The following is a 19,727-nucleotide window of genomic DNA, read 5'->3' as shown; positions in this document are numbered from 1 at the left end:
GTGTACCTAACCCCCAAATTTTTTTTTCGCTAGAACGAATCTACATGTTATTTGAAATACTTCTGCGAAAAAATTTTTGGATTCGGTTAAATCCTCGATTTTCTGTGCCCCGACGAAATCGCGAAAATAGCCCCAAAACACCGCCATTTTGTTTCACGACCGAGTTTGAGGAGAATGGGTCCAGCGGCTGTTGTGACGTCTACCCAGGAAGATCGAATAACTCACGTCCTCTCACTTCCTTCAGGATGGTGCAATACACATTCGAAAAGTGCGCAGAAATGCCTTCCAGAAGTGCTATCGGCTGTTGCAGCAATATCCCAGATCTAAAAAAAGATATACTGTACAATTTACTGGCGATGATCGGTCAATGGTACAATAAAGACATAACGATGGTTGATTTTGGCGAACCGAAACAAGCGAACTGAGTCTGTGAGAACCATTGAAGAACTCTCACTGGAATTTGTTCCGCAGACTTTCAAACGCTATTTTCAAAATTTTCCGCTCAAAGCCAACCAGCAATTTGTCGAAATACTACCGACAACCTATATCTTCCAGTCCCGCAGTATTTATAACATAGCCGGCAAAGTTGTGTGATCAATCAAGAGGACGTTACGACCAAATATACTGATGTGTAAATAGGTCGCAACTGTACGCCGCCAACCAGCACTTATTTCTCTTTCGATTTAGATTAAAGTCGAAGATTAATCCTTTAGAATTACATGATAACAAAATTGTTACACTCACAGAGTTTTTCGAAGGTTTGGAAATCAGTAGTGCGGCAAACATTCTGTACATTAGTGTCGAAAATATGACCGTGTAACATTACCCGCGGACCGCTTAGGGAACACATCCTTTTCGCTTATCCGACGAATTTCACTGCAAACTTTGAAAAAGATTTACACTGGTTATTTGGAGTTACGACTTAAAACGTGTGGCAATATGAAATCGGTAATTGTATGAGATGTTTCCTTCCGCCTTGCTTCCCGTAGCTTCAAAAATACAGGTCCAGACAATTCTACGATTTTCAATCGATCGAAGTCAGTGTTTTGAAGATCATCAAGTCTCGAAGACTGCAACACTTACGTCGCTCTTATAAACATGAAGCATTCCAGAAAGTAAAACACAAACTGGATTTAATAGAACCACCATACCTTGACAAAATACATTCTCGCTACGGACAAATGTAAACAGGTTATAAACACGCGTGGGAGTCTTGTGTTTAGGTGACGAAATTACCATCCAAAGCAGTCCTTGAGTTTTCTTCCCTGCTTTTCGTTTACCTGCTCCTTCGTATCTAGCTTTCCATTCTTAATATACAGGCAGCTCGTCCGCAAAGAAGTCTTCCCCGTCGTCGCTTGAAATATTGCAAATTGTTCTCAAAGCTCTAAGCAGTGAGTAATTTCGCTTAAGTGTATCTGTAGTCTCTCGTCGTAACTGTTGTTAATTATTATTTGTAATATCGTTAGTTTATTAGTTGTCTTTAGTCATCGTTGTCAATTCTAGTCTCTTTAGTTCTCTTGTTACCTTCAGTTGTATTTAGTTGTACCTAGTTGTATATTAATAACTCGTCCAAACATGACCCGCCTAGATTAGCTCAGCTATCCGCGGGCATGTTACAATTGTAATTTTAATTTGATAACAAATAAAATGTATGTATGTATGTATGTATGTATGTATGTATGTATGTATGTATGTATGTATGTATGTATGTATGTATGTATGTATGTATGTATGTATGTATGTATGTATGTATGTATGTATGTATGTATGTATGTATGTATGTATGTATGTATGTATGTATGTATGTATGTATGTATGTATGTATGTATGTATGTATGTATGTATGTATGTATGTATGTATGTATGTATGTATGTATGTATGTATGTATGTATGTATGTATGTATGTATGTATGTATGTATGTATGTATGTATGTATGTATGTATGTATGTATGTATGTATGTATGTATGTATGTATGTATGTATGTATGTATGTATGTATGTATGTATGTATGTATGTATGTATGTATGTATGTATGTATGTATGTATGTATGTATGTATGTATGTATGTATGTATGTATGTATGTATGTATGTATGTATGTATGTATGTATGTATGTATGTATGTATGTATGTATGTATGTATGTATGTATGTATGTATGTATGTATGTATGTATGTATGTATGTATGTATGTATGTATGTATGTATGTATGTATGTATGTATGTATGTATGTATGTATGTATGTATGTATGTATGTATGTATGTATGTATGTATGTATGTATGTATGTATGTATGTATGTATGTATGTATGTATGTATGTATGTATGTATGTATGTATGTATGCATGAGTTCACAGTTGCCGAACGTGCTCGATCGAAGTTTATTTCGGTGTCTTCCGAATCGAAACCTAACTCTGACTCCAGTGACGAAAAACAAATGATTCTGAAACAAAACTTGGATGTCTTAGTCCCAAAATATATTGGAACGATTAGTTTTGTTTCCATTTTCTCGAGCCAATACAGAGAGCTGACTGAGGCGCCATTGTGTTTGGTTCCTGGGTAGACGTCATCAGGAACCGCCGCCCCAGACTCCCTGAAACGCGGTCGTGTAACACTTCAGGCGCGACTTTGAAAGGGCATAGCAAATCGAGGATTCAACCAAATTCAAATTTTTTTTTCGCCCAAATGCTTCAAATAACAAGTGGATTCGTTTTAGCGAAAAAAAAATTTTGGGGGTTAGGTCCACTTTAGGGACCGTTCATTTTTTATAAGGTAGGGGGGGGCTGGTGGGATTTGGGGGGGGGGCCATGGGAAAAAAAATGGCTTTCGAGGGGGGGCTATCCCAAAAAAATAAGGGAAAAAGGGGGGGGGGGGTCACGTGAAATATTTTAGTAAAACTTTAAAATGGCATAATGTTTGAATATAAAAAAAATTGCTATAGAATAAACATAGAAGGCAGGATACAAATTTATTACAAACTTTCCTTCTGCTTTAAAAAAACGTTTGGCGACAAAAAGCATTTGTAGCTACTGAAAAGAAGTATTTAACACTGTTATTTTCGAATGCAACTTTCACTGGCACTCATCTTCATCTTCGCTGTCATCGAGTTCTTCGTCGCCGCTTGTGCTGCTATGGAAGTCTGTTTCACCAATGCTGCAAGAAGCAGCAATGCTTTCCGTCAGAGTGTACTCTTCAGGGTACATGAAGGTGTAAACATAATCTTTGACTTCCTGCTCAAGGTTTGTGGTGAAATAATTCCCTTCCAAGAGCTGTGCAATGTATGGCCCATCTCTTCTAAATAACGACGTGGCAACATCCTCAACTTTAATACACTCTTCCGGGACGGCCGTTCTAGGAGGGTACACAAGGCATTGTGGAAGATCATTTCCTAGCGAGTTTCCAACACAGATTCCATAAACTCGTTGGACGTTGTTTTCAGTCCGCTTCCTCTTTCTTTCATTTGACTTTCTGCGGTTTTCTTTTTTCCTTCTCCTTTTGTTGATGTGCTGTTTGAGTGTGCCCTTGAATATGCTGTTATAATTGCTCTTCTTATTTTCTAGTGCTTCCATGTCCTGCGTGACCTTCGTCAACTTAGCTTCTATACATTTGATCTGTTTTACATTAAAACTGTGGGCAAATTCTTCGCCCTGCTTTAAAGCAAGCCCATTGGACTGAAAGAGTGTGGAATCGTGTTCCTTTACATCTTTCAATATGACATTCAACTTTTCCACAATTGCTCTGAGCTCTTTGATGGAAAAGTTCAGTTTTCTTCCATCACTGGGCTTCAACTGGTACCCTGGCACGGAAAACTCACCCGCCCTTTCTGAACAGCCATCCGCACTCAGAAAGATTGCTTCTTTTGCTTGTAAGATGTCAAACTGCCTAGATCGTTCAGCTGTAAACCTTTTCTTAAACGACTCGTCGCTTTCGCCATTATTGCGCATTTTGGAATTTTGCGCATTTAAAAAGCAGCAAGAGTGAGAAAGTAAAGGCAATTGTAAGACATTCATGCTTGCAGCAGAAGAGGCCTCTCAAAGCTGGCCAACCAACACTGAGAAATGCCAGGACATTGACACAAAATGACAACAGGGCAAGTGCTGACAGCAGTGAAACGGATGAAAGTGACAATGATGAGTATGACAGTGATGCCATTGACTCTGGGGGAGAAGATGACTCAAATGACGTCATTCTTGCATTCATCAATTCAGATGAGGAAGATGCCAATGAAAGGCCAAATGCCACACGCTCAGGGCGAGCCATAACTAGGAGATCCGAAATTGACTTCTCTTTCTTTTGATTTGTTTTTTAAACAACAGCTCTCTGTCGTATAGGGATTGTAAATATTGTCTTCATAGTGAGCACAATAACGTGAAGTAGGGGGATAATAGAGAAATATTAAAAAAGTTTTTTTTTGGGGGGGGGGTCATCCCAAAAAATGACCGCTATAAAGGGGGGGTCATGTGAAAAAATTGGTAAGCTGAGGGGGGGTCATGCGATTTTTAAATGGTGCTTCCCAAATCCCACCAGCCCCCCTTCCCTCATAAAAAATGAACGGTCCCTTAATTCAATTAATCATAATCGGCTGATCTTTTTCTTCACTTGAACGTTTACTCTCATAAAATCCCGGGCCTATTTCTGGCTCATAACCGGGAGTGCGGAGCAAAAATTCGAGGGAGAGGGTTTGTTACCGGAATAAGAAAATATTAAAGTAGAAACATTTGTGTGCTCAATTACTATACAGAATTTAGACTTGCCACAAGTCGACCTCATGAGCTTCAGGGTAGAAAAGCTAAGCGAGCAAAGCAACCGGGAACGTTTTAGGCCGCAAAGCAGCCGAGCGAGCGATGAAGTAATGAATAAACAAGGCTAAGGACTTTTTTGAAAGTCTACATAGAGTTCAATAGTCATCATCAAAACAGCATTACAGAAAAGTCAACTCACTCAGCATATTCCGTAACATTAAACGTTTCACTGAGGAACGACATTTGATCAGCTTGTTCTCAGTACTTACTTTTTCTAACCAAATGTCGAGTAGCTTACTCAAAACCTCAGTGACCTGAAAGATAAGAAGCACTCAAGGTTAGTGTCCTACGACAAAATCCAGCTAATCCTACGAAAAATTTTTAAAACGTCAAATTAGCTACCACTACATGAAAAAGCGTCTCCTATATATTTTCGTCTGAGCCCGTACGTCTACTATCGCTGATGTCTGGTTACTTTACTTGTCCAGCAGTTTGTTGGTTTGAGTGAGACACACAACCATATTGAGACAGATTGTAGAAGACATGTTCCACTGTAAGACAGAATAAAGCGCTCGTGTACCTCTCGCGTATGCTTATAGAACCGTCAAGGAAACCAGCAGCAGGGAGTTAAGGAAAATAGTTTTAATACCTTAAGTTACTATATGACGGAGAAATTACTTCAATGGGATTGGCTGAGAGCAGGCTAATTTTCCGTTAATTTTTAATTTGCACTGCAGTTCAAATTTATGAACGCGCGTTCGTAATTTGCCCAGATAATAAATGAGTAACCATATGAATGCAAGCGCAAGTAAGGATTCACACTCCTCGTGATATTTAAAAATTCTTTCAATTATCAATCATAGTGCCATTTATACGGTTACCTATTCGAACACCTCCTGGCAATTAACACGACGAAACGCGCGAGCTTGCGTCATACTGGGTGACCAAGAGAGAACTGCTCAAGACTAAGCCAGGAAGAAAGAGATTGTAAGGACATGTGAAGAAGACTCTTTCAATCTTGATTTTCTCTTACCTGTTTGCTAAGCTGCTGTGCTACATTCTCAACAATGTGGCCAAAGGCAGGATAATTGTGTAAAATGATCTCTCCGATTATGCACAGGTAGATGACCAGCAGAGGTGTGTGTTCCTAAACGAAGCAGATCTGTATTAACATTAAGTAGTTATAATGCAAGGGAAAAACGGTAGTGAAATAACCAAATCGAATCTTACAAGAATTTCGTGGCCAACGAGCACTTTAAGCACTTAAACTTTAAATGGATCAGCCTTTAAAAACGTTGCATTCAGAGTAAAAATGTGAAAAGATGTCATTCATCTACTTCATTTGTCATTTTACAACTTTCAAGGAATTTCAAACAAACAAAGGACAAAAGTTTTTAAACTTTGCTCCGTTAGGTTGCAACACTGACAACTATAAATAAAACGCTAGATATGATACTTTCTAATCTAAACCTTTTGAGCATGAATGGTAAACGAAAACTGCAAATAACATAGTACTCTAACAGGCCCTTCGATACTCGTTGCTTTATGTCTTCTATAAAAATAATACATTTACTAGTTCGCTTGTACTTTGTTTAGTCGAATAATTCGTGAACAAACAGCCTTGCTGTGTTGAGGAACTTTACCTCTCCTTCAAGAATCATGTGAAATATTTTCAGCAAGACTGGCAAGAAGAGCTCAGTACCAGTGAGAGGGGAGACTTTGACTATAGTCTCAACAACCTGTCAGGATAAAAAAAAGAAAAAAGTAAGGAAGGACAAAGAAATGGTAAAATAGAAGTTAGCACTACAGGGAAATTTCACTTGAACACTAAGTATAAAGTCTCCATTGGCAAGTGCCCGGTTAAACTGCCAAAAATTAACAGTTTTTCAAAAGTATTCCTTACCCTGGAGAGTATAATGCCTCCCTCTTCTTTTATGTTTCCAAGCATTCTTAAGCAAGCATCCACTACAGGCGCACTAAAATTCTACAACAAATAAAATGGAAAATACGTAAAAAGAAAGACCTAAATGAAAGGGATCATCGAAAGATGATACAATATACATAAACAAAAATATCTTTAATATCAAACCTGAAGAAATTCCCTCTGATCCAACAGAACATAAGATTCGATGATGGCAAAGCATGTTCTGAGGTTCTCAGAACCTAAGTCTGCAAGTCAAGTAAATTATAAGGTTTGCGCAACTGAACGACAAGGAGAGAGGCAGTGAAGGGAAGAAGTCAAAGATAAGAGCAAATGAGCAGTTGTTCACGTTAAGTCAACCAAACTAAATGGTGTCAAAACGTTGGACTTTTACTACTAACAGTTGGCAGTCTTTACATACTTTTTATCCTCTCAAATTTCTTCCTGATCTTTTACAAACGTTTTCAATTTTAATTGACAGATCTGCGTTACGTTATTGCTCTAGGCTTTCTCAAGCTGCTACGACAAATTTTAAAAGGAAGCATTGCAAAAGTTGAGGATCTTGCCTAAGAACAAAAAGCAATACCCCTCCCCAGGGTCTCACTCCAGAGTTCTGGATTTATGGTTGAAATACCAACTGTAAAATACAATGACAATAGGGTATCTGTAACACAGCATCAGTTATCCTTTCTGCGCATAACTGAGCGTCTCATAGGGCGCGATCAGTAGCCTGTGGGCTCACCTTTGAGTCACACGCGCGAGCGAAGCGTTCCGGCGGGGAGGAGTCTGGTGCGGAAGCGCCAAGAAAGTGTGTGTGCCCCCCCATACATGAGCCTGCTCACAGGTAGGCTACGCGCTCTGTGATACACAGCTCGAAAATGATAGCTGATGACGGAACCACAAACCCTTTCCACTCACCTAGTAACGATGGCATATTGACAAACAACTGCAACAACTCAGGGGTCATACAAGATGCATTAACCAAGACATTGTGCCTGACAACAAACAAATAGTTTGTGAACGAGCTGTAAACTCGTCATTAGTGTTTGCAGCATATTGAACGTACATTCTCGTTGGTTCAAACTGTAAGTAAGAAAATGTACCAACTGGCTATAGCTGCTACAAACGGTGCGGATTCAATCCATTATAACCTTCAGGTGCAACGCTTTATCCTTTTATTTTTCCCAACCTCTTTTGACATGACATCTTTCTTTGACGTGGAAACCTCTCAGACTAATTTCGTCGAAACGTGTAAGTCCAATACAAGCACGTAATATTACGGATATTTTTAGCTCTTATCTCGGAGGTCTCTCTGGCATTGCTTTATCAGGGCAACTCTATAAGAGAAGATCTGTCTTCACAGGTCACACCACATCTTACCAGAGGTCCAATCCATCCTCCATTAGGTACACGTGCGGTGGCTACACCAAAAGACAACACAACTTGGTCAGGTTATTGTAATGACAATACGTAAAATATTCTTATCAAAAATAAACTGGCGTTACGTTTTCAATCTTGCTGAACTGATCACTGGATCCAAACATGTTCTAGGCAACAACGACGTTGATACTGCTCCTTCGGTCAGTCAAGCAAAACCCAAACAGACGCTGCTCAATCAGATGCACCAATGACGAGTTGGCTACTACAACGATTCCCACACTTGGCAACAGTTAGATATTTAAGATATTCATTGTTATAACTATTGACAAATTGACATAGTGACTGGCTTTGTGTTAATTTTCCCACGTAAATCTTACTGCAGTCACTTGGAAAGTATTACAACTGTAAGCCCAAACAAAGAGTGATACCTGCGAAACATCCGTGCTGAGCTGAATCAAGGGTACTAGAAAAGAGTACATGCTTCTGCTTAACGCACCCAGGCCCTAGAAAACGACATGAAAAAAAATATGATGTGTCACCATGAAACAACAATAACAGAAAACTTGCCGTTTGTTTATTTATGAGAAAATTAATCGTTTCAACTCTAAACATTTTTTAAGGGTTACTTCTTAGTGACTGGTGGCACATCAAAAAGTGTACGGTATCAAAAAAAGTATATCAAGTTGCTGGTGATTATTGTTTCCTGTCTTCTACGTAAAGCAAGGAAAATTTTATAATGCCAATTATTGATTTTCATGAGTAGAACTACATTTTTTTACAACACTTAAACATATGTGTTATTTGTTTGAACAGAACAGTCATAGTATTTTAAGGTGCTGTAAATACCTCATAGATTTCAAGGTCATGAGTGCAAGCTCTAAGAAAGGAAACGAGGCACTACACAAGGAAAATAAAAAAATCTTTTGACGTCAATGTGATTTGAAAGGACGAACACAAGAATAGTTCACCTTTGCTCTACCGACTGATCTACAAGACCAGACGAGAACAGGTTGTTATAATTAAAAATTTAAGAAGGTAATTCGTAGCAAAGCAGTTGCTGAAGCAACGTTTAACCACTCTAACACCAGTAATAACCATTATTTTATTTCCGTAAGAATTGATTTTCAAACCTCTACAAGGTGGGTCATGGTGGACACTATTGCACATCGAAGCATGTTGTGGTCACCTGATGTCTGCCACAGTTCAGGGAGGTAGAGCGACAGTGACGCAGCAAACGGTTGAACCTTAAGAGAGAAAACAAAACTACACAGATGAGCGAGATGTACGAGAGAAACAAATTCTTCAGGCTGAACACAAAACTTAGCCCAGCAATATATAATTATCTCCATGACTTGGCATTTATGTTCAAATTATTGTGTAAGACATTGTTTCGGCATTCCACAGGTGAAAACGTTCACAACCAGAATAACAACCCGATGAAGTATAGGAAATGTTATGCTCCGGGGGGGGGGGGGTGGGTGGGTGGGTGGGCGGGGGGGGGACTCCCTTATGAAAAGGACGGGGGTGCTTGTCGTACGTTTTAGGGGTTGAAATAGCGGTTTTAGTAACTCTTAGGGTGTTATGCTTACCTTGTTTCCAATCCGTTGAATAAGTAATGACAGTACATACAGGACATGCATCTATAAAAAAAATAAGTTTGTTATCAACATATTATGACATTAATTTTAAAATCAAATCGTTTTAGCAGCAATTGTAATGTTCCATCTTAGCTTGAATGTCAGGAAATTAAATTAATGTAATGTATTTAATGAAGAAAAAAAAATTGATACATAATCTTTCTTGCAACGTTTTCCTAACTTCTCAAACTTACAAACACTTCTAAAATCAGAAGTTGCTAAAACCTCCGTGGCTTCACAATTCGCTACCTCACCAATTAGGCCACAATGTTACTGGCAGGTAGGTCATATGATCTCAGGACCCATGAAATACTGCCAGTTAACTATTTTTGTTGACAACATGGTACAAACTGACAATGTTCTATCGGATATTGTTACTCTGAGACTGGAATGTCCGAAAAGAAACAAGCGCACAAAATCTATACTACTGTACGCTTAGTGGGCAATTACCAATTTTTGCGCTTTAATCTTGATATAAAAAGCTTGTTAGCAAGCACAAGTCCGCCGTGCTATACACTGAAATGCAAGAAGTCCCAGGTCTTGTAAAAAAAGGCGGACTCCAAACACTTTTCCGAATAAAAGTGTGAGGCATTATTTTAGTGCTAAGAGGACTGTAAGTATTTGGTTTTCTCAAAAATTTGATGTCATTTTGATCGTGATGGCTTTTTCTTCTTCATATAATTGTCCTTCTTCTCCATCTTTAAAAATGTGAATTGTTGCAACAGTCTAAAATGTCTTCAGGAATCAAAAAAATAAATTCTTGATTTAGACAAACGTGATGGTGAGATTAAAGTGGCACTTTAAGTTGATCAAGTTACCTTGGCATCACAATCCTGCGTGCACTTGAGAAGGTCAAAAAGTGATCCAAAGCTGCCATCCAAAAACTACGAATTAACGTGTTGAACATTTAGGAGCAAGAATAATTTTTGAGACATGTTGAAAACCCAAGGGGTAAATAACGAATAAATACCCAGCAACACCAAAGGCACTCAATTAAATGACGTATCTTCAATGCTAAAAGTGCTCATAATTTACAACTTATTGTGCGTTGGGTTTTAGCATAGCAGTGCCAAAGACATGACCTCTTCCGTCCTTTGCTTCACAAGTTGTAATCCCGTCCCCACTAACTGAAACCAAGTCTGACTACAAGACTGGATGGCTGGTCAGACTGGCATGTAAAGCCACTAGAAGCATTCCTACAGTCAACTCTCGTTATAGCGGACACGCTCGGTGACTTTGGTTAGTGTCCGTAATAGCGAGAGTCCATAATGAGATAAAAAGTGCCCTTAACATGCAATAAATAACATAGACAATGTCTGTGAAGCAAGGACTATTGTGCAGACAAAAAAGAATTGATGTGAAAATACGCATTCCAGAAGTCTTTTGAAGTGTATTTTGACAAATAATGATCAACAGACTGTAATTTTACATAATTATGTTATATGAGAAGGACAGGACAGGACAGGACAGGACAGGACAGGACAGGACAGGACAGGACAGGACAGGACAGGACAGGACAGGACAGGACAGGACAGGACAAGATAACATAAGATAAGGTAAGAACTTTATTAACGTGTCGAAGTCGCTAGTATACAATGTACACTAATTGGGGACACCTAACTACGATTACTTATCTAATAATTAATAAAACATGAAATACATTTACGTATGTAAGTGTTTTAAAATATATATATAAAACAATGACTGTACCGGTGACTGTACTCTCCTGAATGGGACACTTTTGGAAGTGGATACCCTTATCCCTAGCCCTTTTCGAGAGCCCAGTTACTACTCCTTTATGGAGAAAAGTACCCTAAAAGTCATGTGCCTTGTCCAAAAATAGATGAAACCTAGCCAGTGCCCAAACCTGAACTGCTCAATATGGAGTCCAGCCACAACGTCAGTACATCTCTCACAAAACAGCCCAGGGTATAAGTAATGTGTTACAAAAAGGCTACGTGTACAATATGTGAGAGCATACACACCATCAACGTCATCAACACAGAGACAGATCACCTTGAATTGGAATATGTCTGTCTTTTAGTAAGCATGAATGTCACATTACTCTTCATACCATAACTCCCGTCATCATGTTATAATTACATCAGATGCACTTACCTGAAGGAAATCTTCAAGAACAAAATCAACATCGTCTATAGTTGGGTTCAGTCAAGGAAAATTACAAGAGAAATCAACGTCAGGGTATTCTGTTTGCCCAGCTAAATAATTCCATCACCAGCAACTCTGGTTAATACCTCAACGAACGCTCTTCATGTTTGATAGAAAAAAATCAATTCTATTTGTACAGTGTGAAAACCCACAAGGCTACAGCACCCACCCTTTACAAAATCTAAATAGGACAAGAACAATGAAAAAGGATATCAATCTTGAGTGTATTTGCTGCAGTCAGACGAACCTATGGAGACAAAAGAGATCCAAGTTGTGATGGAAAATAGAAAGTAAAGAAAGTAAAGTAAAGTACGTATGTAAACTTGTTCTCTTCTGTGTTCTAAGCCTAGGCTGCGTTCGTTTGGGCTGATCTGGATCAGGATCAGTGATCCATGGTACATCACAGGAACCCATTTGATGCACCATGATCTGAATGATCTTGCATCACTGATCCTGCTCAGATCAACTTAAAGGAATGCACCCCTAATTTATTTTAGCAATAGGGCTTATAGATGATTACGTCACAATGACATGCTAAAAATTTACCCCGAGACTCATTTATGTGAAATGTTCTCAAACCCTTGTCACCTTCTTGTTATTTTCATGTGGGTTTTCTTTTCACCCGTGCTACTTTCGAAATATGTTCATGACAAAATTTACAATTTGCGCTTTTAAAGTAAACTAGTCTGATGTCAACATGCATCAGCATAACTTTAGGGCTGTGAAGGCGAATTAATCAACATGACACGAGCGTGGGACAAAGAAAAATTCTGAGTTCCCGACAGGAATCGAACCCATGACCTCCCGAACACCGGGCGGGCGCTTTATTCACTGAGCTACGAGAACTCATGGAGAGCAAGGTCATTTAACTGAGTTCATATGTGATAGGTGTCCTGCATACTGCTAGGATCAACGCTATCGAATTCATCGTGAGTAGCGACAACTTCAGGGCTATTGACAAATTAAAAATAACTTTATAGCGGAGCTCCGGCGGCCCTTTGGGCCGCCAAGAGGAGTCCCACACTCATATAGGAAAGAGAAGGAAACCCATGAATTGATTTTCTCACGGTTATCATGGCTAGCAATATTGCTCGTGGGGCGTACGAATGGACGACGACGACGACGACGGAGTCGCGCAAGATGGCGGCCATACCCCAGCTAAAAGGTTGACAAAGACATGCAGCCTTGATTAATTATAGCCTCCTTCTTTGATATTGGACATCCATGTTATGGTCAATTGACACCTGTAAAAACAATGTATCCGCTGACCAGTATCACGTGACCATAACGCGGGCTCAAGTTTTGAGCTCATCGAGGTAACATGTTTTTTGAAGTTGACCGGTTCTATTGGATCGCGGGCTCATGTTAGGTTAAGTTGTTGTAAACGGGACCGGGTTGTTCGGAAGCCGGTTAATGCTAACCCAGGATTAAAAGTTAACAGAAGTATAAATACCTATTGTATACAAATGTTTTGTTTGTGTATTTTGAGATTATTCAAACTCAAAACGGAAGGCCGAACAATATACGGAAAACCTCACTGCGAAGTTACAAAACTAAAATCAAAATTCTTGCTTAACCTGGGTTATCTTAACTGAGATTTGAACAACCCAGCCCGGGAGCTCCGCTTTTAGGCTTGGCTAAATCTATATATTAAATTTTAATCAATTTCTAGGAGATATAGCTTCAGAATATCATTGGATGCAAAAAAATCTTTGTTGAGTGTGGTCATGTCTCAAGAAAGTGTAGTCCTGAGAGGTCCAGAAAGCCTATTGTTGGCATTCATTTGTCAAGTATTGTTTGCTTGACTTGGACCATGGCAGATGACAGATGACTACCAAGATACAGTGTAGGTAATAGCACTTTCGTCTCCTTAATGATATGCTGTAGTCTTACACTACTTGGTCACCTTAAAGAACATTGATTACCATAGTGATAGTCTACCACACCACTAATCTGACTTCTATTTATGGGTCAGATTGGATTGTTTCAGAGAGAAAACGGTCTGGATCGAGTGGAGCATGTGTGGAGTCATGGGAAGAGGCGGGAGAAAACCATGCGCCTTAATCCACCCTACTATCCAATCTTCTCTCCCCAAAACACATAAATAGCGACTGAGTATAAGTCTGCTCGTTCCCAGGATTTCTGGGGAAGAAGAAAGACCCTAGGAAAGAGGTTAGGCACGAGGCTGGTCTGACCTTACTGAAGCCTGAATAACAAAAGGACTGCACAGGATGCAAGCTTGAATTTCTTACTTCACATCATCGCTCACCACTAAATCTTCCAGAGCGTTCATCAGTTTAAGGAGGACTTGATACAACACAGGCCTGGTTTGAGGAGCAAATTTAACATTTATCCACTGTCCAGTCATCCAAATGATGCGGCGATGCAGAACCTTGTACCTTGAAAGTGTAACACAATTACAATAACTATCAAACTTAACATGTTAAAACTCGGAACAAATTTGCTCCTTTGGAATATTTAATATCAAGACACATGGGCATGGCAAGGGAAAGGGTTGTATGTAGCCCCAAAAGAAGTAAAGTTCAAATTTCATTTAGTGACAGAACAAAACAAAAACAAACAATGTAAGGTGGATCTGGTGGTTCTTTCTTTAGAGTGACAAACTCTGCTTAACTAAAAAGCTTTTTCACAGGAGGTCCACTATTAAAATAAAATAAATATATTAAATTAATTAATAAACTAGTACACCAAAGAAAATACAAACTAGTTAAAAAGTAAGTACATAAATTAAAATGATTATTTACAGTTTAAAGTTGAAGTAAAGGGTCTTACTGTACATTACTAAACTCCAGTAAATGTTTAGAACTTGTAGAGGTGATGGACACATACCTTGAGGAAGAGTTGTTTAATTCATGAAGAAGTTGGTTGGTAAACCAGAGATCAAAATCAATCTCATCAAAAAGGTCATATGATGCCAGTCCACAGGCATTATAAACTAAAGAAAATTATAGTAAAAAATATCTTTAATTAAATTACTTAATTTCCCAAGGCAACCTTTTCAGTTGAACATCAAACAAAACATAATGCATTGGTCGATATAAAAGAAATAAACTGTTAGTATCAATATAATATATAAACATACATCATGGTTTTGAATACTTAGGGACGTGAAAATTACATTCTTATCTGGTTTAAATACCTGCATCCTTTTGTAGCAAGACGCTCATATCATCTGATGGTGGGGATCCTTGTGAAATAAAACACAAACACCTCATCACAAACAACACACAATTTCATTTTAAAAACGTGAATGTCCAGCAGAAAAGGGCCAATAATTATATTTAGTTTTATGCCATCTTAAGAGGAACTGTAAGTGAACACTCTATTTTACAAGAATAAAATTAATTACCATCACATGACAACAAGAACTTTTACAACTTACAATAATTATTATTGCAATAAGGATGACAACCGAAAACTAATGGTACGAAACGTACTGTATAAATACCACATTACTAATCAAGAAAGTTAAGCAAATTGTGAAATCTAAATGATTTTGTCCAGTGATTGTGCCCCATCCATTCCCCTCACAAAAAAGGCATTCCTACCCCCACTATTAGGAAATTTCATATGAATTTGAAACCTCCATCCCCACAGAACTTCAAATGACCTTCCTGGGGTTTTCCATTTTGGCCAATGTACATGTAGATGACAGTTATTCACATATCACGCAGCACTCCAGATTCAGTTGTTCTACCGTCTTCAGAGTAAACACTGCACCACAGTGTAATCTTCAAGGCTCAGTGTGACAAAGTCTTACCTATGCAGTTAGTCTAGTTTTCAAATGCCACTAGTAATTAGTTACTCAGATTTGAACAGGAGAATTGGAGCTCTTAACTAAGTTAAACACAATTTTCACCCATACCAAAATTAATATAAAATTACTAAAAGGACCTCCGCTACCACTTTCATAACATTTTTTTGGCGATTTGAGCAAATTCAGACCCTGTAATATAGACAAATAAACTACCACATGCATAAGGGCACCAACCTGACAACGTGTACAATTAACAAATTGACATCAGTTTTTCGTGTGTCTGTCCTGTTATCAATGATGAATTTCGTCATAACATTGTCAAAGTAGCTGTGGATCCACAGACTACTTTGACAATGTTATGACAAAATTCATTGTCAATAACAGGACAGACATATGAAAAACTGATGTCAATTTGTTTTTTACGACAACAGATTGTGAAACTGTCTGCTCTCGCTCATTGGCGCATCGCATAAATGATAAATTCATGTGTCTGTCCACATATTGACGATGAAAATTAGCCAATGAGTGTGCAAGAATTTCTGCAGTTATCGTAAAAGAGGCCATTTCCGAGTTGCCTTTTGCCTCTGTGTCAAAACGAGTCTTTATATGAAACCAACCATATGAGAATGTGTTCTGCCTACAGGTTCATTTTCATGCAAATCAAACTCATTTTCAAATGAAAGGTTTTGCACGAGGCCTCGTTTTGAAACAGAGGTAACTCAGGGTAACTCAGATATGGCTTAGTAGATATGTTTGAGTGATCCTGATTCTAAAGACGGCAAAACAGTTTTCAGGTTATGCAGTATAATGATAAAAATGTACTCAGTCAATACAGTTCTTAAAATAAACAAAACCACTTCTTTACCTTGTACTAATTTAATCATTTCAATGACAACAGGTGTGACAGTGCTGCGGAACTCGCCAAGAAGACTCAAGTATAACACTTCTGTACATGCCTGAAAACAAAATACAGTGAAGCCTGTACTAAGTGGACCCCACAATTATCAAACAGACACCCTCTAATATAAAGCAGCGATTAGCCTTGGCAGGTTTCATAATTGAATTATTAATCAGAGTTCCTACCCTCAGATTGTATCGCCATGATTCACCAGCTTCTTCATTTACTGTCAAGGAAAAGTTCAATTGGCATTCTTCAGGCTTTTGCTATACTTAGCCACTCATCTTTAATAACATTTATTTAGTTCTATGCTTTGACTTAAATTGATGGATACATACAAAAGCATGTAAATAGTAGGACTGGTCAGAGAATAAAACCTAGCCCAATATAAAGCTACATGTATGTAATGCAAACATCAGCTCAAACTCAGGACTTCACCAAGCCTTGCATGTTTAAGTCCACATACATGTATGGTATGATGGGTAGAGATAACTCACACAGGAATACACAGTTATTTTATATCCCCAGAAAACTACAGTGTCAGATGAATTGCAAAGAGTTTTTCTGTGGAGCTAATCCATAAGCTTTTCTGCAACTAAATATCAAGAGAGAAGGAGTGACATTTTGAAATCAATGGACAATGATGGTCATTTTTCCAGTTTTGGATTTTTGAAACTTTTAAAAATGGAGTTTGATTCACAAACAACTTGAAAAGTGAGTAATGCAGGGGGAAAAACTTACCAAAACTTTCAGGATCAGTGTCCCAGTTCTCTAAATCCTACAGCAACAATGAAATAAAATTCTTAATGGAGACACCATATCTAAACCTCATTTTTTTTTTTTAACAATAAACGACTGGCCATCGTAGGTATTAATGGTTCTTGGATCCATCAGTATGAAACTGAGAGCTGTGTTGAAATTACATGTATTCTGTTCGGATTACAGTGTGCTGGTCTGTTTTGTTCTGGTACCTATTAAATACTCAGTGAAACACAGGGAAGTAGTATGAATTTCTCATGGAGTACGCACCAAAGAGAAAGGTAAATCCAAGCATTCTGATTGGATTAGAGTAGACTTTATTTAATCACGATAAAATTCATCAGCTTTAAAAAACAATTTGTGAATAACTAACCTACAGTTAATAACATGTAAAATATTAAGCAAAAAGCTGCCTTCCAAGAATGCTGTGCCTTAAAGTACTTCTGACCAAGGAAGAAATATGTTACCAGTGCCCCTGAACAGGGGCACTGTACCGTGTACCGTGAATAAAATTCATAGTACACTCAACAAGACCACCCAATTCCGACAGGAGAAAAGCAGTACTAAAACTAAATGTTATTTTCAAACTGTGCTTTGTAGAAGTACCTTCTACTCTACAGAATACACCTTATGTTTTCATGGCATCAAAGATGAAACTACATCACCCAACGTTTTTCCAAAATTGCTTGAAAGATTCTGAAGGTGACATGACGTATTTCCAAGAAAAATGTTTAATGTCAAAGCTGTCAATGATGGTGTATTCATCAAAATATTCATTTGGTTAATGCTATATATTTCCTAATGTTTTAACAAGCAACTGATCATTCATACAAAAGAATGAATGAACAAATTAATGAATAAATGAGTTTAAAAAATAACACCAAAAAACAATACTTCACCTTACCTCAGAAGTTAAAGGGAAATATCGTAAAATGAGTTGTCGAATTATTTGTGATAGTACTGTTGGTGTAAAAAAGGCCATCTTAACCTGAGGAAAAAAATTTTACAAAATTTAGGGTACACATATTTATAATTTAAAGTAGCTGGGTGATGACAAAAGCAGTTAAACAGGATCACTAACAATTATTTTACCATTAACCTTTACAGTGTTACTTATTTGAATAAATATATAAACTAAAGGTAATTCGTTTTTTTATTTAGGTTGTTGCCCGGCTACTATAACATATTTACAACATGTTTTTAAAAGTTACTGCAGAGGGCTAATAACTTAAGTCAACCAATCAGATTGATTTATTGCTGGTTCAATATTTTCCAAGTACTTGGACTAGACAGTGTCCTGAATGATCTCCTGTGACAACTCTTGAAAGTTTTTTTTTTTTGGCAGTTTTGTTGCTTACTGTGCTAAAAAATTAATTTACATGTAAACAATAGGTTTTCTGCTTCTTCAAGCTTTCTTTACTTTCTTTCTTTAAAAATGTCAGATGTGAGTTAAAACACTATCACTTGGCTTTCAATCAAAATTGTGCACTTGAAGTTTACAAAGTCTTTTAAAACTGCTTTGTTGCATGTTTTCATCCCAATAAAACAACCATTAAATAATATATCTACTGTAAATTATTAGACATTTGCATGGGCGGCATTGCTGTATATTCTGCAATTCTTGTTACATATGATGTTAAATGACATATTAATTATAATGTTATTTAATTATCATATTATCATCTGACGTCAGATTTTGGTCTACAAACCTGGTGTGCCTTGAGGATTGCCTGAGGAGTTGTATCTAAAAAACATTACATTGTGTTGTCTGTGAAAGAATGATTACTTAATTACTTAATTATAAAAATTTTAAAGTGAATTTATCACTTTGGTTGAGAACTTTCAAAACAATATTCAAATTTGATTGTCTATGCATTTTATGAATGGGGATAACAAAGCATCCTTCCAACTCTACTGTGCATGCCTTCCCCTCAGTCTTTCTCCTGCCAATCTCTCCTCACAAATTCCATCCCTCAACCTCCCCTTTCTCTAATTCTCTCACTTATGAGTAAGACCACCTCCCTGCACATCCCTCCAATCAGCATTTATCAATCTGAGTATACAGACTTAACCTATAGAGAAAACTACAAGAAAAAAAAACACAAAACAAAACAAAAAAAACAAAAAAAAAAACATGAGCAGAATACGAAACCATGTACATGTCCAGCCCCAGGTTGCGTACTTATAGCTATGCTGATGCATGTTGTGTGTTATACAGTAGGGATTCAAGATTCAAGATTCAGTTCATATAAAGACACCTAGTCTGAAATTTCAAGCACTCCTTCCCCAGGTTGCGTACTTATAGCTATGCTCATGCATGTTGTGTGTTATACAGTAGGGATTCAAGATTCAAGATTCAGTTCATATAAAGACACCTGTCTGAAATTTCAAGCACTCCTTCATTTGGTTGACACAGTCTACAATGTATTACGTAAGACAGA

At 37.8% G+C, this 19,727-nt stretch overlaps 1 protein-coding gene across 1 annotated transcript in view; it reads right to left on the bottom strand.

The window, feature by feature from the left end:
* Positions 1 to 19,727, bottom strand: part of LOC145502497 (importin-11-like) — a 41,814-nt gene that overhangs the window by 8,316 nt on the left and 13,771 nt on the right. The window contains exons 13-33 of the mRNA XM_081481809.1: positions 18,996 to 19,030; positions 18,191 to 18,274; positions 17,269 to 17,305; positions 16,713 to 16,753; positions 16,495 to 16,585; positions 15,012 to 15,059; positions 14,702 to 14,807; positions 14,121 to 14,250; positions 12,065 to 12,098; positions 11,801 to 11,841; positions 10,501 to 10,566; positions 9,635 to 9,685; positions 9,176 to 9,289; positions 8,474 to 8,548; positions 8,046 to 8,086; positions 7,584 to 7,660; positions 6,834 to 6,913; positions 6,648 to 6,728; positions 6,388 to 6,483; positions 5,778 to 5,891; positions 5,014 to 5,058 (exon numbers count right to left, since the gene is read on the bottom strand). Of these exons, the coding sequence (XP_081337935.1) occupies positions 5,014 to 5,058; positions 5,778 to 5,891; positions 6,388 to 6,483; positions 6,648 to 6,728; positions 6,834 to 6,913; positions 7,584 to 7,660; positions 8,046 to 8,086; positions 8,474 to 8,548; positions 9,176 to 9,289; positions 9,635 to 9,685; positions 10,501 to 10,566; positions 11,801 to 11,841; positions 12,065 to 12,098; positions 14,121 to 14,250; positions 14,702 to 14,807; positions 15,012 to 15,059; positions 16,495 to 16,585; positions 16,713 to 16,753; positions 17,269 to 17,305; positions 18,191 to 18,274; positions 18,996 to 19,030 (1,487 nt within the window). The remainder of the gene's footprint in view (positions 1 to 5,013; positions 5,059 to 5,777; positions 5,892 to 6,387; positions 6,484 to 6,647; positions 6,729 to 6,833; positions 6,914 to 7,583; positions 7,661 to 8,045; positions 8,087 to 8,473; positions 8,549 to 9,175; positions 9,290 to 9,634; positions 9,686 to 10,500; positions 10,567 to 11,800; positions 11,842 to 12,064; positions 12,099 to 14,120; positions 14,251 to 14,701; positions 14,808 to 15,011; positions 15,060 to 16,494; positions 16,586 to 16,712; positions 16,754 to 17,268; positions 17,306 to 18,190; positions 18,275 to 18,995; positions 19,031 to 19,727) is intronic.

The sequence above is a fragment of the Orbicella franksi genome, chromosome 1 (genome assembly GCF_964199315.1).
Source record: "Orbicella franksi chromosome 1, jaOrbFran1.1, whole genome shotgun sequence".
Lineage (NCBI taxonomy): Eukaryota > Metazoa > Cnidaria > Anthozoa > Scleractinia > Merulinidae > Orbicella > Orbicella franksi.
The sequence above is the reverse complement of the archived record's forward strand: the minus strand, read 5'-3'. Positions and strand labels throughout refer to the sequence as shown.